An 18,442-nucleotide genomic window follows, 5' to 3' on the forward strand; every position below is an offset into this window, starting at 1 on the left:
TATGATTTTATCTTCTCAGACCCTGATGCTCCTGGGCTGTTTTGCTGTATTTTGGTCCCTGTACTATACTGTGGAGCTGTACCTTTCTCGGATATCAAGTAGTAAAGATCTCGATCTTAGCTGTGATGTTTCCCCTTGCATCTGGACCCAACACCGAGCTGTACCCAGCCCCCGGCAACTAGAAGCAGGCACCGAGACTGAATCTTTACCTCTGTGCGGTTTAAAAGATACTGTTCTGGAGGGTGAGGAAGAGGAGGAGGATGAAGATTGCAGTACTATTCACAGAAATCACTACTCTTCAAATCACATTAGAGAAACTATAGCATCTACAGGACAACAGGACATAGGCAAAGTATGATCTCCAACTTTAATTTGCACAAAGATAGCAGGCAAGTTGCTCATGAAGTCGATGGAAATATATATGACTTAAAGGATATTGGATACAAGTAAAAGTAAAATGATAATTGAGCCAGGAAAAAAGAAAATGTTAAGAACAGGATCAAGCAGTTTATACAGAACAGTCTGTGCTTGTCCAGATGTAATATTGGATTTTTGCCTTATCTTATCTTGTTAATTGATGATTATGGAAAGCAGCTTCTAGAATCTTCCCTACATGATGGTTTTAGACAATTTCTTCAGCTGCTAGAAGTTTGGGACTGTAAACAAGCATATTGTACACAGAATTTCTTTACTGATTTAACTTTAATACGGGTGACCATTTTTTAAAGTATATTTAAGGGACACTTCAACTTTAAAAAAAAAAAAAAAATTCTACAAAAAAATCTTTTTACATACAAACTTTCAGTGTATTTTTATGAAGATATGACTTCTTTAAAATAGATTTCACTTCTTCCTTCCCAGCAAGATATTTTTCTACCTATGATACAGTGGAATTCCTTTAATTCAGCATCTACAAGACCGGGCTAGTAAGTTGTAACTCAGATTATTGGTCTACTTTAAACTATTTGGATGAAACTAAAACATTTTACAAGCAAAGCTTTCTTATTGTTCCTAACACTGTTTTTTAGGTATGTGTGACAATTCTGTAATATTTACAGCATTGAACAATGTTATAAGCAGTTTTAAATGAACATTAAAAATTCTGTATAATGTTAAATATTTAATAGGCTGGGTTATCAGAATTTTTCATCAGAATAGGTTCAGGTAGCCAAATTAAAGGAATTCTACTGCATTGTTTTTTGTGCTTACAGTTGTATACTGTTTGTTGTGAAAGGGAGACCCTTATGTCATACCCATGTACTCATCAACACTTTGGGGGCCCCTTTAGATTTTCTCCTGTGGCTGTTTATACTGCCTTATTACATAAAGTCTGACCATGTTTTTGCTCTTTTAAGATTTACAATCCTAGAAAAGATTGATCCTCTTGAACTAGAAGATCACTTAGTCCACTTCATAGACTATGAACGGTAGCCTTTCTATGATAGTGTTTGTTCTTGTTCTGCAGGAAAGATCTCATATGTTTCAGTTCAAGTAGAAAACCCTTTTAAAGCAAACCGGTTGTGGCCACCAAAGTCAATAATACATATAAAATGCTCCTGCATTTCTCTTCACATCAATTCATTTATGGCAAGGGAGGACCCTGATTGCCAGGCCCAAGCTTTCTCTCCAGAATTTTTTTAAGCTCCGTCCCTTCATCATCAGACATCACAGATCATCTGGCTGATTTGAATACAAATGCAAGATCAAGCTGCATTTTACTGGGAATGTTTGTTTATCCACCTTCATGGACATGTCAAGTTCACTTTAACAAAAGACTTCTATTTAACACTTGGACTATTTATAAAGCAAGGTCCATGTCTTCTGACAGAAGCTAGTCTAATTACTGGCTTTTATCAAAGGGGCATGTTAGAAACCCAGCATTCGATCAGCCAATGGCTGCAGGAGCTGATTTGTGTGTTCTGGCAGGGGGGGGCTGTGCAGTCCTGCTGTCATAACACAAAGGCACAATGGGAGAGATCGGTGCTCTAACATCTCTTCTGTTAGTACAGTGATCTCTGTTTTTGTAGCCCGTTGGGTTGAGCGAAAAAATATTTGGGGCACGTTCACACCATACGTGCATGAAAACTGCGTAGATTTCATTTGCAGAGACATCAGTTTACATTGGTTTCACATCAGTTTTCATGCACGTTGGTAGCAGTTTTCATGCTCGTCAGCTATGTGCACTAATTTTTATTCCGTGGTCACATAGTGAGAACAAAGGCAACATTTCGGAGCCACGCAGGGCCCCTCCGTGGCTGTGAAACTTTGCCTTTGTTTGCACTATGTGACCACAGAAAAAAAAAAAAACTTTGGACCTGTTTGAGAAATTCTTAGTGTGCTAGTGACATATCCCAGCCTGTGACCACTGCAGCACCTGACACCAAACAGCCATTTTCAGGGGGAATATTGTGATTGGATTAGTTATGTGCACTATTCACACAACAGTGTGAATGAATAGTGCACATAACTAATCACACCAGAGTGTTGATGTCTTTTTTTTTTCTGTGCAGAAAAGTGCATGCACGTTGCAGATTCCTGCGCAGAAAAAAATCTGCACATGATACCAGTGTTGTGGTGGGAACAGGTGCCCAGGTTCTCTATGTGCAATAGAGAACAATTGTTTTTTTTTAGTGCCCTTGCAGAACACGTGCAGAAAAACAGACGTCTCTGCACCATGGTGTGAATGAGGCCTTAATGTGTGTACAAGGCTTAGTGTCCCTTTAATCAGACTGCTGCTGTGTGAAGTCCATTATATAATGCCAAAAACAATTGCACAGTTAGATTAGGATTTGCAAAAGGCATGGTTTTTTTGTCCTGTATTTTTATTTGTTACATATTATGTTTGTTTTGCATATTTGCAAAGCACCTAAGAGCAGATTTATAGCTGTAAAAATGTGTAAATCTTGTAATAGGCTGGATCTCTGGACTCATTAATGTGAGCACCTGACTCCGATTACCATTTGATCCTTTCTTTAGTAAATCCATGGCAATACATGGTTCATGTCTGGCCCATTAGGTAATACTATATTTCTATGACTGAGATCATTTTAAGGAGCCATTCATGCCAAAATCTAGAAGTCCCCAAGGACTCACAAGCTTTTTTCTACAATGGTAAATGTGTTGTACAATGGCACTGTGAACATGGCAAAGTAAATCAGTGCTTAAAATTAATTTATTAAAATACTGGTCTGTAATATGCTTAGAATTTTAGTGACTAATCTAGACTTTGTTACAGTCCCTTTAAGTAATTTATTATTGAGCCTTATAATTATACCTGGCAATGCACTGCCCATTTTTAAACATCGTTGAAACGTCATCACCAATGCCTACTTTTCTGTATTTTTCAACAGATCCGTTTTTATTCTCTTTAGCCTTTTTTCCACCTTTGCTAAAGTTTGTCACCTGAATACATACAGTAGTTGTTATCCTGGGCTAACCGCAGAGGGAACTCTGCTCGTGATCTGGAAGCAAACAAAAAGCACCAAAGGAAAAACTAAAAATCAATTAATAAAAAGGAATGTTGAGGCAGCTAGACATGACCCTGTAGCATACTCCTGGTAGTGATTGCTCCTTATTTAATAAAAAAAAAAAAAAAACTAGAGTTGAATCTTTGAAAAATAGTTAAATCGCCTTTGATGTCTTGGGAACAGCAATATGCAAAATTTGTAGGCCACTGAAGAGTATTTATCCAACTCCTCTGAAATACAGACATCTTTGCAAAACAAAAATTAAAATTTTGACTCATAGTCATTTTTTTTAGACTTTGGTCTAGACTAGAGTGTGTACTTTGATATCAGATGATGTTAAACAAGGGCAAAATGAGGTTTCCTTCTATTCTTTAAAAAAAATACCTTTTAAATAATGGACTTTGGTTGACAGTTTTTTTTGGTGGCATCATTTGCTGTATATTGGTTGCACCTAGGAAAGGATTGGGAACCAAAGCTGTTTTTCCAGCCATTTAAAAGAGATAATAGAATACTTTTCTCATGTTAAATAGTGTTTTAAAGTAAGTGTAAACTTTAGCTGGATAATATTTATTGTGTTAAAATACTGTCACAATTACTATGTTTTTATTTTTTTCTTTTAGATCTGTTTTCTGAATGACTAGTTCTGTAGGTCTCTTCCAGCCTCATTCAGGCACTTCCTGTCTACATGCTTGCACATCAGCAGTGGTGGTTGCATGTCATTGCTCAGGGCAGGCTTTCTAATGCTCATAGTATCAGTGCAATAATCCTTGTCTCAGACGGCTGCATTTTGGAAGCTCCAAATAACACTCAAACCTAAAAGATCAGTAGTTCTCTATGGTGCCTGTTTGCATGATCCGGTGTGAACAGGCATCATAGAGGACAAATGATTTTTAAGTTTGAATGTTTTTGGAGCTTTGAGCTTCAAGCTACAAATCGCTGTGAATGCAGCCTAATGGTCTCCACCAGAAGCACATGCAATGGTGACAAGGTAGTAATGCAATTGTGAGACAGGGAGAGAGCATTGTGACACCATAACAAATCGTGTCTGAACAAGGACCTTCATGGCAGGGCTCCAGATATTTGTTTAAAGAGGACCTTGCACCAAAAAGTCTGTTTTTTTTTTTTTCAGGGGCCCCACCACCATGCCAACAAGCTGCATTAAAGTGTAAAAAAACTGGACCAAAAAAAATGTATTGTATTAAAAATTATATATACATGTATGTAGTTACTTTACTTATAACTCCTAAGCAAGGGGTGATGTCCTGATTCTTCAGAGATCCTGGGAATTGTGAGGAGAAGACACTAAGATATAGGATGCCAGTGGTTCCCAAGATCTTGTCTGAAGGTTCATAACATAATACTTTGCAATGCAGAAGGGGGAGGATGTGGTTAAAGAAAGCATATATTTACTTTTTCCTGGGTGTGTCTATATCTATCTATATCTATCTATATATATATATATATATATATATATATATATATATATATATATATATATATATATATATACATACATACATACATACATACATACATACATACACGATATATATATATTTTTTACACTTTAACAGTGTTTTGCCATGGGATTGGGGGCCCTGCTTAAATAAGTAGACATTTTAAATATTTTTTGAGATTTTAGAGACTATGATCACCTCTATCTATAGCAGGGGTAGGCAACCTGCGGCTCTCCAGCTGTTGTGGAACTACATTTCCCATGAGGCATTGCAACATTACAAAACTGACAGTTACAGCTATGACTTGCAGAGGCATGATGGATTTTGTAGTCCTGCAACAGCTGGAGAGCCGCAAGTTGCCTACCCCTGATCTATAGTAATATAGTTCTTTGGTGGTCTAACTGATATAGTTCAGTAAGTGCTACATACAGCAACCATGCACAGAGATCACACAGTGCTTAATCTCTGCTTCCAGCCCGTATTTATCCTAGTTTACTGTTGTTAGGAGCTGTGAGAGCAATTATGTGTGTTGCTATGATAATTTAAAAAGTGTATAGAATGGACTTATCTAATGAATTGCTATGGTTTGTTTAACACTGGTATCATTTTGATTTGGATAATGCCTAAAATATGGTTTTATCACTTGAGTAAATATTGACATGGGATATTTAAACAGTATGTATTGTGTTTAGAAGTCCCAAGAGCTGTTTTCAGTTCCAAAGCACTTTATATGATCCTTTCTTTTTTTTGGGGGGTTTTTTTCTTGGGGGGGGGGCTTATTCAGAAAGGAAGGGCAAAGATCAGTGAAATGTTAATATGGATTGGTTGCTGTGGGTTTCTGCTTTGTGCACACTCTGATATAGTAAATAAGTCTTCTCGTTTATATACCTAAACTTGAGTTCACTGCTGCCGGACTGCGTGTGTGAATCCATACCATACCAGGCTTTCTATAAACGCATTGCTGTAATTTAGTGAAATCGCAAACGTATCAAAGAGCAGTGAGAGTTTATTTTCCAAAATAGTAGATTCCAGACCAGATTGTTGTACAATATGGTTACTGTGAGCTATATTGCACAATTTGCTGGATGGATTTTATCATCCAGACTATTAGACAAACATTCCTAAACTTTCATATTTAAAGTGACCCTTTCACGTCACCAAAGTATATAACTGAATATTACTAGTGATATCCAAGAACCTTCTGTTTCCTGCAGGAACCTACACATGTCTTCAGAGCTTCTGGAAGTTCCTAGGCACAGGCTATACACAGGACCTCCGTTTCTCTTCAAATCAAAGTTAAGCCATCCCTACCATTCAACTATTAAATGGTAGAGCCTCTGTTGGCCACTGAGGCTGTGCCATTTGACAGTTAAAGCACAGGACAGGGGCTTGGTGTGCGGAGGAGGCAAGGCTTACTCTCTACTTAAAGTGTTACTAAACCCACAACAGTAAAATCAGTCTGTATATGCAGTAAAGCATGCTTGTTATACTTACTGTGGAACCTAAGGGGTTAATTCTCTACATTGTGTAAAAAGGCTGTTTTATCCTGACTTCTCTGATCCTTCCCTTCTTCTACTGTCACCAATCCATCTGCTGATAGTACAGAGCTCTAGGTGTCTCTCTGCACATGGTCAGTTTAGTGTGTATGGCTAGAGAGTTTTTCTTTTCTTTGGGAGGGTGCATATGATTCAGCACAGGGCCAATCAGCACTGTCCAGACAGAGGGTCAGTTGTTATGCAGCATCATAGGACAATCAGGGGAGAATGAAAACTCCTCCTACAGAATTAAAAAGTGATCAGCTGGACACGGATAGAAGTCACAAAACTGCTCTAACTGCTGATGAGAAAGGGTATTTAGCAGTTTATATTTACAAAAGTAATTGCATTTCCATGTTCTGTGTACTGTGGGAGACTGGATATAGTGAATGCAGAGTCCTGGGTTCAGTAACATTTTAAGTATACAGCATGGGAAGAGGATCCAGAGTCCTCCCCAGACACAAAGGGAATGAATACTTTTAGTTTATGCACTTTGCAGAACATAAGATCCACTTTATGCAAGAACTTGGCACGCACACGCACGCACACACAAATTGGAAGGTTCTTTGTTGATTTGGAGTGTATTTTAGACCAAACCTTTTTTTTGGTTTTGGATAGTGGAAGAAGGGCTGGGAATATCTATGTGGTTTTTGTAGTTTTCATTGTCCCCATTTGGAAGGGTTTTCCTCACTTTATTGTCCTATAAACAGGACGTGAGAAAATCTCCATAGTAGGGATAAAGACGGCAGTAAAAACTCACCATCTACAGAATCCCAAAGAGGCCAATTTATTTCCTATAGAGATGCTTTTTCACTGGCTGGACCTGCAAGGTGTTGCTCCATAGTTACTGTTACTACAGAGCAGTGTTCCAGGCCAGCAATAGAGCAACGCCAGTTAGGGGAAGTAGTTGCTTTACTTTGGCCGCCCAACACCAAGCTTAGCTTTTAGAAGTTCTATACTTCGTCTAAAAATGTAAAGCTGAAATCCTGGCTGAGTAAATATTGGCCAAATACAAGAAATATGCACTCTTACATTAAATCTTAATGTCCTTCATCCTTCCAGACCTGTGCAGTAATCCAGCATGAAATAACTTCTGTATTTTGCCTTTTTGCATGAGTTTCCTGGCATAGAGACCAACCACTGCTGCTCTCATTCTGCAGAGTGAGTAGTATTGTGTCTGCCTCACGCCTGTAGTATTCTACAAGGAAGCCTGGGGTGGGAGGACCTTGCTCTTCTCTCTGCACTGGATCTGTGCAGCATAGTGATGATGTTACTTTTACAAGGTAATATCTGGGATTGCAAAGGCATTTAATGCAAACAAATTGGATTTTCTGTCCTTTTGGCTATTCAGGTATTTATTTAATTAGGTTTTTTTCCCCAAAGCTCAGATTTAAACAAAATCAGCTATTATATATTTTTTCATTGAAAAAAAAATGAGTTTTGTTGGTAACCATATTTTGAAGGGTCCCAGGGCCAGTGGCATGATGACATTGGTTGAGGCCGATTCTAGAGTATATGCCCTGAGACATGCTGGACCTTTTACTTTCACTGTGATCCTGTTTACCCGTTAATTAAATAAAATAAAAATAGAAATGAAAATGTTTCACCATATTACATGAAACATTAAATGCTGAGAGCTTTACGCGACCGAGTTAATTTATTATTTGTATGATTGTTGGAGAAGAATTTCTGTGTGTTCTGATGAATATGATTTGCTTGATGAAAATGTTATTTTAACAGCAATAAAATGTTTTACATGAACACATCTAGTTTCCTTGTCTTCTGTACATTAAAGAAAGAGGAGTGTTGACTCACTATGTTCTAATTCATTATTATAGTTTTACAAAGAAAATGTGCTGCTGAATGTATGCTGCTGATTGACAGGGTTTAATAGGATTCTAAAGATGAAACAAATGGCAAATAATGTATGACTAGTCAAACCATGAACAGGAGCCTGTGTAGGTTTGTGATAAAAGTAATACACCTTATATGGAGGTGTGCCTTTAACCTCCCTAGCAGTATTCCCGAGTGTAGCTCGGGGTAAAATTTGAGTACCAAGAGCGGTAACCCCGAGCTACACTCGGACTTACCATGCGGCGTTGCTCAGGGAGTCCCTGCAGCACTTACCTTGTCCTTCGCTCCCACGATGTGTCCCCTGCAGCATCCCCGGCCATCTCCTCCGGTCGATGCCAGCATCCGGCTTTCGTGTTCCGGTCCCTGTGACGTCGGGACGTACGGGCGCCGGAACCGGCGGCAAATTTGAAATTTTTAAAAAATGTAATTTTTTTTTTAAATGATTATTACATAGTAAAACATTGCTGTATCAAACCATTTCACATATATTTTGTCCCTACTGCTTTGTCCTGTGCCCTGCCTGCATTTTGACCGTTCTTTCTGCCTGGAAACTTAGAAAAGTCCATGGCGTCCAAAAAGCGTCCCTTTAGGTCAAAATCGATTTTAGACCGGCTAGAGAACAGCGATAGTAAATCAGAACCACTTGCAGAATTGAGTGATAATGATTTGTGGGGAAATTCGTCATCAGACACTGACAACGATTTTGCGACTTTGCTCAGCGATGTGCGAATTTGCGTCTGTATTTCAAATTTCAGTGTTTTTGGTTTGATTATATTATTGAATTAAATTTATTATTATATTATTATTTTTTATGATTATTAAATTATAATTTATGATTTTGTGTTTCAAATTTTATCATATCCGGGATGTTTACTAGACTCTTGTTCGTACAGATTTTAGTGAGTTATTCCTAAAAATTAGAGCCTACAATAAAAAACTACATATTTCCATGCAAAAAAATGGTACCGCTTTCAGCACAAAAAATCGGAAATAATCATACCACCGAGGAGGTTAATAATTCATATGGTAAAAAATAACCAGCCTGTGGCTTTAAGAAGCCAGGTTCCAAGATGGACGGCCCACCCGCTCAGAGGGACGCAGTGGAGTAGAATACCTGTCAGTGCAGGGACCATGTGTACCCGACGTCCCAGCGACCTGGATGACGTCACCACGATGTGGAGAGACAGAGGGGGGGGAACTCTTGCAGGAGCCGCAGCTTTAGAAGGAAAAGGCCGGTTGCCGGGACAACATGTTTCGCGCGCATGCACTTTATCAAGTCTGTGAAAAGTCCAGCAATCGGCCATTTTATAGCAGACCTGCACAACAGAAGGGGCTGGCTTAACAACCAGGGGAATAATCAAAGGGATAATCAGGAGCGGATGGCTCGTCTCACAACAGGATCGGATTGCAAGAGTTCCCCCCCCCCCCCCCCTCTGTCTCTCCACATCGTGGTGACGTCATCCAGGACGCTGGGATGTCGGGTACACGTGGTCCCTGCACTGACAGGTATTCTACTCCACTGCTTCCCTCTGAGCGGACGGGCCGTCTATCTTGGAACCTGGCTTCTTAAAGCCACAGGCTGGTTAATTATTTTTTACCGTATGACTATTAAAGGCACACCTCCATACAAGGTGTATTACTTTTATCACAAAACTACACAGCGCCTGGCTCCTGTTCATACTTCCCACAAACCGATGTGTTTTTACCATGGCAGCAGTGAGTTTTTTCCCCACCAATCATAGTTGACATATACCATTCACTTATTTCCTTTGGGACACATCTGTGCGCTTTTATCCAGACCGTTCTTCTAGTCAAACCATGCACACTTCATATATAGAGAATATCATGCTGTCAAAGGCAGCAGGGTTTTTATTCTATTTCAAAATAAAAGGGATGGGGCATGGTAAGACAGAAGTTGTGCTGGCCAAATATGACCACAGGTAGGTTGGGTAGGTCAGGGCTGCAGCTAAACTGTCATGAAATGTAGCTTTGCAGTTGGCTTGTTCTTTAATGTTGAAGACATTTTCATACCTTATCCAAGCCACCCCTTCAGCTCTAATAAGTGTTCAAAATAAACCCTTTGCACTTCTCACAGTGGCCATTTTCACTAAGGGCAAGTTAATCCATTTTCCTTTACTTTGTGCAATTCTGGGTCTGCCTCTTGGAACATGTGACCGTGCATATGATCTGAGCAGGGAGAACCTTCCCAGAATGCATCTGTGAGGCCCTAGTTACATCACCAGTGCCTCACTTAACCAAAAAGTGGAAAAACAGTACTTGTAAGTGAATAAAATGTTTAAATAATGCAAGATTATTATATGTCAGCATGCAGAGTTACAAGCTGATGTAATTTTTAGTGAAAAAGGGAAAGGTCCTCTTAAAGGGGTTAGGGGTCACCTGAAGTTTGACAGTCGCTGCATTGTCTGACCTAAAACTCTCTCCTCTCCTAGCTACTGAGAGCACAGACAGCAATAACAGCCCAACAGGGTTTATAACTCCTCACCATTTCATAATTAAAAAAAAAAATGTTTTTGCTTTAGGTACACTTTAACTTATTGGGTATACTTGGTGTTGGCTTGTGTCTTTAACATATAGTTTGTTAAAATATTCCAAGAATGGGCAGTACCCTTTCTCCGTATAAGGGAGCTATGGTTGGATATGTCTTGGATGCAGGGTTTCGTTATCCTCGGTGTGCAAATAAAGTACCTATGCATCTATGATGTCTGTGGTTTTATTTATTTATTTTGCACTGCATTGTTTCCTTACTTTTCCAGTAATTTGATTCAGGATATGGATTTTGACATAACTGTTATTCTTGGAAGTTTCTTTGTATTCAGTCTTTGGACTGAAACCTGCCTTTGTACCTGTAACCATATATATTGTCTGTCATGGATACTGCCTTATGTTAATAAAATTAAACTTAAAAAAAATAAATATTCTAAGAAGCACATTTCCATAAAGCAAATCTTTAGGTGTGACAATATCCTTGAGAATCCATGGCTTCCCATCCACTTTTTAATGTGAAAACCCAATGAATTTTAGTTGGCAGTCACTGTAAACCACTGTAATGATACCCAAGTCTGTTCGGAAATAGAAAGCTACAAGCCCTACATGAAAACAAATTGCTTGCCTTTCTCTCTGGCTGCTGCAGTTTTAATTCCTGTGCTTCAGTTCTGCTTGCAGTCCACTATACCTGTGTAGGGCTTGTGCCAGATTTGAACTGGCAAATCTCCAGATGCACACATGACACAGGCAGTCTGGAGGTGGAAGTGCCCAGGGAAATGAAAAATGACAAGTGTCCAACCATCACCAACACTGAACAAAGTTCATAGTTTTTGGAACTCTGCATTATGGCTAAATATAGCAGTGTAGGTAGCACAATGTACTAACAAAATACAGTCTTAATGGTTTAAAATGTTTTATTTTGACCAACAAAGAATAAAAAATCCTTATAATAAACACTGATTTAACTGGGTAGAGAAATTTACGGTTGAAAATGTAGGTGACAATTAACCTCATTAACTGCTGTCAGATTGAATAGAAAACATGCTGTTGCATAGCAAAGAAATGATGAGCAATATTTGTGAAGACCTTGTTACATAGAGATCTGTTTCTACAAATGAAAATAGCCAAGTGTGAGCTAATGAGCTAAAGCATTGAATGAGGGCTATAAGAGAGGAGCATGAAATGCAGATGAACAATATTGAGTTTTTAATCATTTCAAAACTGCTATAGTTGGTGAATAAGCACTCTGGAGATGTCTTGAGAGAAATATTGTTTCTGAACAAGACAGGATTTTTACTAGGATGGACATATACCAAGGGGATGGAATGGATGTCATGAATGAAGACTGGATCTCAAGCAGCCAACCATATTTCAGAAGACCTTGTTATGTTTAATAACATTTCACTTTCAGTAGCTGAAAATATAGTTAGAAGGCTGCATAAAATTGTTTTGGATAGTAATGACCACTTTTATGATACAAAAGTGAAAGTGTTTTCTTGCGGTGGATCCTTCGTTGTTAGATATGTCATTGGAATGGCTATGCTTGCGTTTCTTCTTCCATGGAAATAGTGGAATGACTAGGAGAACCAGATTTGGTCTCACCCTTTCATTGCTGCAGATTTGCTTAGGGACTCTTAGAGCAGTGAAGAGGTTAACAATTCTTGCCTCTTTTTTTGGCTTTAACTCATAATCTGTCTTGGGCGGCCATAGCCTGTCATGCCAGCCTGGGAGGCTCCTTGGTTGCTACCCATCTGCAAACCAATTATATTCTTTCCTTGTTTCATCTTGTCTTCAGTGAAATCCCGTTTGTGTTCCTGGGCTTTCCTAGGGAAACCAATATAAATGGTCATTGTATATAGTAAACATCAAAATGATCAATTGTTTGGGAAATAATATACTTATTGAGTCCTACCACTTACTTCATGAACCAGGAGGGATCTCCTTGATACTGGCCATCGTCTTTAGTGACTGCAATACTTCCAAGAGCCACAACTGTCCTCTGAACAGCAGCCAAATCTTTTCCTGTAAAGACATTTCCATATATGTGTATAGCAATGTAAATATGACAATTTTGTACATCATTCTTTTACTGTTGTCAAGACAAAAACATGACGTTTTAAAGTATTTTAGGTAAATGCGAAGTATTTTATATCAACTTTTATTCTCTTTAGGCAGAACTTTTGGGCAGTGTTGCCAACTGTTCATAAATTTATGGACAGTTTGTAAAAAGCAAGCTGATTTCTCCTGTTCATAAATATCCGTAGGACAGGAAAGGCAGCCCATAAATTAGGGACGGGTGGATGCAGCTGTCTTAGCCAAGTGCCTGTGACACCTGTGACAGAGCCCAACCAACGCACTCCCATTTTATTTTGTTGCTCACTTAACCTGTCAGCAGTGATAAAGTCGTGGCTGAACTGTGCGTGTCACACACACACTAACACACTAACACACACACACTAACACAGAAGTGAGTACATCCGTCACATTTTTGTAAATATTTTCTTCTATCTTTTCATGTGACAACACTGATGAAATGACACTTTGCTACAATGTGACGTAGTGAGTGTACAGCTTGTATAACATGTAAATTTGCTGTCCTCTCAAAATAACTCAACACACAGCCATTAATGTCTAAACCGCTGGCAACAAAAGTGAGTACACCCCTAAGTGAAAATGTCCAAATTGGGCCCAACTAGCCATTTTTCCTCTCGGTGTCATGTGACTCGTTAGTGTTACAAAGTCTCAGGTGTGAATGGGGAGCAGGTGTGTTAAATTTGGTGTTATCGCTCACACTCTCTCATACTGGTCACTGGAAGTTCAACATGGCACCTCATGGCAAAGAACTCTGAGGATCTGAAAAAAAGAATTGTTACTCTACATAAAGATAGCCTAGGCCAGCAATGGGCAAACTACGGCCCGGCGGACCTTTTAATCCGGCCCGCGGATGTGGCTGTCAGGATGTGTGTAGGCGGGGCAGCGTGACGAACGTGAGGGGAGGGGAGCTAGGCTCCTTTCACAGTCCGCCCTGAAGACCGGAACGGCGCGGGAACACGGCGAGAGGAACGCGCGGAGCAAATGTAAGTGAATTGACACAGGGGGGACTTGGCTTACTACTTGGGGGGGAATAGTACTGTGGGGGATGAAATACTATATGAGGGATGAATTACTATATGGGGGATGAATTACTATATGGGGGATGAATTACTATGGGGGATGAATTACTATATGGGGGATTAATTACTATGCTTACTATGGGGGAATATTACTATACTTACTATGGATGACACATACACATCATTCATCTACTCTTGGTCCGGCCCCCGGGTCCAATATATGAACCCATTGCGGCCCTCACGTCAAAACGATTGCCCACCCCTGGCCTAGGCTAAAACAAGATTGCCAAGACCCTTAAACTGAGCTGCAGCATGGTGGCCAAGACCATACAGCGGTTTAACAGGACAGGTTCCACTCAGAACAGGCCTCCCCATGGTCAACCAAAGAAGCTGAGTGCACGTGCTCAGCATCATAATCCAGAGATTCTTTGGGAAATAGACGTATGAGTGCTGACAGAATTGATGCAGACGTTGAAGGGGTGGGGAGTCAGCCTGTCAGTGCTAGGACCACTGACTATTGCACAGGCATGGCCCACCCATCTGTGCTACTGCACAAGTGCAACTGGGAGACCGCACTGGACATGTGTGGGTGCCATATTGGAAACTCCCTGTCACAGAAAACACCAGATGAGTAGAATGTGTACTGCAGAGCTCCTACAGCACAGGCTATGGCATAACCAGGGATCCTGAAGCTCTTCAGATGGTGGAATACTGTGAGGCTACCCATACCCCATTATTGGTGTCAGTACTTTAGGATTGTGATTATTTCAGCCTCTTGTAAGCCTTGAAGGCATGGCAGATCTGGCAGTAGAGGGATCGGACTCAGGTCTAGGTCTCCATCCCCACCGAAGCTACCTTGTAACTTTCCCTTACCACCCTTGGAATGGAAATTGAGAAGGGAGGGTCTGAAGAAGCAGACACCTCTGAGGTGGACAAATCGTTTGAAGAGGATGCCCAGACTGCTAATGTGTCTCCATCTCAATGATCCACAGTGAGCCTTTTCACTGAGGTGTCCCGTAACAAAAAGTGTCACTACTGAAACCTTCAGGGCCTAAGGTTGACCGTGTCCAAGCCAATGAAAACTTGTCCATTACATCTTTACACTGAAAAGGATCTATACAAGGACTGGGCTCACCCATACAAGGAATTTGTACAATACCTAATGAATAACAGTTTTCACGAAAAGCAGGTCTTTGCAGTGTCTCACATAAATAGAACCCTTACAGTACCAGTGGATAACAAGCAAATGTTTAAGGACCATGCAGTCCCTTTTAAGTCATTCTTTTCCATGGACAGCCATGCAACCCACCGATGCATCTATGGCAGTCTGCTTGGATTTACTGGTTGGGCATAGCCTTTAATGAAAGAACCTGGAACCTTAGATCCAGTTCACTGGCCTATCAGCACTTGTAGCTCTTTCCGGAAGTGCTATGTGGATGGATTTGGAGCTTGTGTCAGTGCACATAAGGTGATTGCTGTAGCTAAAATGCTGGTCAGCAAAATTTACTAGCAAGAGGCAGTTGGAATATATGCCTTTTGAAAGTTAAATCCTTTTTGGCAATGCTCTGGATACGTGTATTCAAAAAAAACTCACAGGAGGAAAGAGCACTCTTACCTCTAATAAAGCAGCAAAAGCTGTTTTTATCTGAAACCAAGAAGGGTTCCTTACTTTCTTTTCAGAACTCAAGATCAAAAAATAAATCTTTCTTTAAGAAGTGTACTTGGAGACCCAGGCCCGCCAAGATCACTAACAAACCTTTTTCCCAGTAAAGGAACACCCCACTTCTGCAAGAGGATGGATGCTTGGCAGCCTTCACGGCCATATGGGCCCAAAACCATGTCACAATGTATTCACAGGCTACAAACTGGAGTTTCACATCTTGCCTTCTCAACATGTCATGCCATCGAATGTGCCTACTGCACATGACTAAAACAGCCCTGTTTACTGCTCTGGATCAGTTGCACTCTGAGGCTCATTGCCCTTGTTCCAGAACAGGAAGGTTTTATGGTTACTATTCCAACCTGTTCATTGGGCCCAAGCCAAATGCTGATGGAGCTGAAGCACCTAAGTAGGTTCTTACATGTTCAAAAGTTCCATATGGAATCTGTATGGTTAGTGGCTGCTTCTCTCCATCTAGGAGGGATTTCCTGACCTTAGTGGACATCAATGATGACTACTCTTCACATCCCTATTTTTCCGCTTCTTTAGGGCTGCCTGCTCTTTGCAGTAGGGGAACAACATTTTCAGTTTGTGGCTCTGTTTTTTGGCCTGAAGTGAAATGGTGCAAGGCCTGCAAGAAATGGTGCAAGCCTCAACCTCAAGAAGTCAACCAGGGGCCATCACAGCACCTAGAATATATGACCCTTGTCCTCGACACAGCCCCAAGAAAAGCTTCAGACCCATCAGCTCTAAGAATAGGAGTTGAATTCCCTGGAATGCCCCTTCATTCACTTCTGTGTGAGGGTGCTGGGGTTGATGGTAGAAGGGATTGATGATGGTGATGGGGTTAAAGCTTCCTTCAAGGCAGTCCCGTACACTCAGATTCACTCCAGACTGTTGCAATTCAACATCCTGACAGCATGGGACTATGAGACTCTGTTCTTGGATCACCCTATGTCTCTGAGTACCAAGACCAGGTTACTCTTGGAATGGTGGCTGTCCAGCTCTGTGCTGGAATTGCAGAAAACCTTTCTCCAAGTGGTGCAATGCTTTGGAAAGTACTGACAATGAACACTAGCCTGTCAGGCTGGAAGAGGGGTGTCTTGGACTCCCTGTTAGTGTGGGGCATGCATCCATCAGAGGAAATGTGGATGTCAATCAACATCCAGGAACTCTGGGCAATTCCCCCTGCTCCTGAGAGTGCCAGTCAGGGTACAATCTGACAACCCCATGGCAGTGGAGTACAAAAACCATCAAGGGTACTATAAGTCAGGACACTTTAGAGCAGTGGTTCTCAACCTTTCTAATGCTTTCTAATGATGTCAATGGGAGGAATAGTGCCCCATCATTGGTATCAGTGGTAGGAATAGTGCCCCCATCATTGGTGTCAGTGGTAGGAATAGTGCCCCATCATTGGTGCCAGTGGTAGGAATAGTGCCCCATCATAGGTGTCAGTGGGGGGAATAGTGCCCCATCATTGGTGTCAGTGGGAGGAATAGTGCCCCATCATTGGTGTCAGTGGGAGGAATAGTGCCCCATCATTGGTGTCAGTGGGAGGAATAGTGCCCCATCGTTGGTGTCAGTGGGGGGAGGAATAGTGCCCCATCGTTGGTGTCAATGGGAGGAATAGTGCCCCATCATAGGTGTCAGTGGGGGGAATAGTGCCCCATCATTGGTGTCAGTGGGGGGAATAGTGCCCCATCATTGGTGTCAGTGGGGGGAATAGTGCCCCATCATTGGTGTCAGTGGGGGGAATAGTGCCCCATCATTGGTGTCAGTGGGGGGAATAGTGCCCCATCATTGGTGTCAGTGGGAGGAATAGTGCCCCATCACTGGTGTCAGTGGGAGGAATAGTGTCCCATCACTGGTGTCAGTGGGAGGAAAAGTGCCCCATCATTGGTGTCAGTGGGAGGAATAGTGCCCCATCACTGGTGTCAGTGGGAGGAATAGTGCCCCATCATTGGTGTCAGTGGGGGGAATACGGCCCCATTATTGGTGTCAGTGGGAGGAATAGTGCCCCATCATTGGTGTCAGTGGGAGGAATAGTGCCCCATCATTGGTATCAGTGGGAGGAATAGTGCCCCATCATTGGTGTCAGTGGGAGGAATAGTGCCCCATCGTTGGCATCAGGGGGAGCAATAGTGCCCCAACATTGCTGTCAGTGGAAGGAATAGTGCCCCATCGTTGGTATCAGAGGGAAGTATAGTGCCCCATCGTTGGTGTCAGTGGGAGGAATAGTGCCCCATCGTTGGTGTCAGTGGGAGGAATAGTGCCCCATCGTTGGTGTCAGTGGGAGGAATAGTGCCCCATCGTTGGTGTCAGTGGGAGGAATAGTGCCCCATCGTTGGTGTCAGTGGGGGGAGGAATAGTGCCCCATCATTGGTAATAGTGACACCAATGATTGGGCACTATTCCTCCCACTGACACCACTGATACTTACCTTGCTGACCCCTGCTCCAGCCTGGGCTCGCTCGCTCCCTCCCTCTCCCATGGTACAAACACTTACCGGTCAGATGGCTTCCTTCTCCGGCCGCTTTCCTCCTCTTCACTCGCTCGTGCTTCGCGGTGCCGCTCGGCTCCTCCTTTCCAAGCTCCACCTCCTCGCCGGTGATTGGCCGCCTGTGTGCCTCTCTTGAGCTACAGTTCCGGCGGCCAATCACCGACGAGGAAGGATTGATCCCGGGGGTGTGTCCAGATGACAGGGACGGCATGTCATCCCGCCCACACCTGGAGACGGGTCAAGGAGCGGTGTCTCGGTTCCTAAGGCCATCGGAAATATGTGTTTTCCGATGGTCTTAGGCGACCCCTGGGAAAGTGTCGTTCGACCCCCAGGTTGAGAACCGCTGCTTTA

General features: G+C 41.7%; 2 protein-coding genes across 3 annotated transcripts in view; one reads left to right on the top strand and one right to left on the bottom strand.

The window, feature by feature from the left end:
- Window positions 1-8,220, top strand: part of PCSK7 (proprotein convertase subtilisin/kexin type 7) — a 104,274-nt gene extending 96,054 nt beyond the window's left edge. Inside the window, 2 exon segments of the mRNA XM_089670139.1 lie at window positions 20-328; window positions 331-8,220. Coding sequence (XP_089526265.1) covers window positions 20-328; window positions 331-450 — 429 coding nt within the window. The 3' untranslated portion in view covers window positions 451-8,220.
- Window positions 8,221-11,714: 3,494 nt separating this feature from the next.
- TAGLN (transgelin) overlaps window positions 11,715-18,442 on the bottom strand; it is a 34,470-nt gene continuing 27,742 nt past the window's right edge. For both annotated transcript variants that reach the window (XM_089670141.1, XM_089670142.1), the window contains exons 4-5: window positions 12,738-12,840; window positions 11,715-12,642 (exon numbers count right to left, since the gene is read on the bottom strand). In XM_089670141.1, coding sequence (XP_089526267.1) covers window positions 12,498-12,642; window positions 12,738-12,840 — 248 coding nt within the window. In that variant the 3' untranslated portion in view covers window positions 11,715-12,497. The remainder of the gene's footprint in view (window positions 12,643-12,737; window positions 12,841-18,442) is intronic.

The sequence above is a fragment of the Staurois parvus genome, unplaced genomic scaffold (assembly GCF_062004578.1).
Source record: "Staurois parvus isolate SC_StPar_1 unplaced genomic scaffold, SC_StPar_1.0 ptg000087l, whole genome shotgun sequence".
In the NCBI taxonomy this organism is placed as follows: Eukaryota; Metazoa; Chordata; class Amphibia; order Anura; family Ranidae; genus Staurois; species Staurois parvus.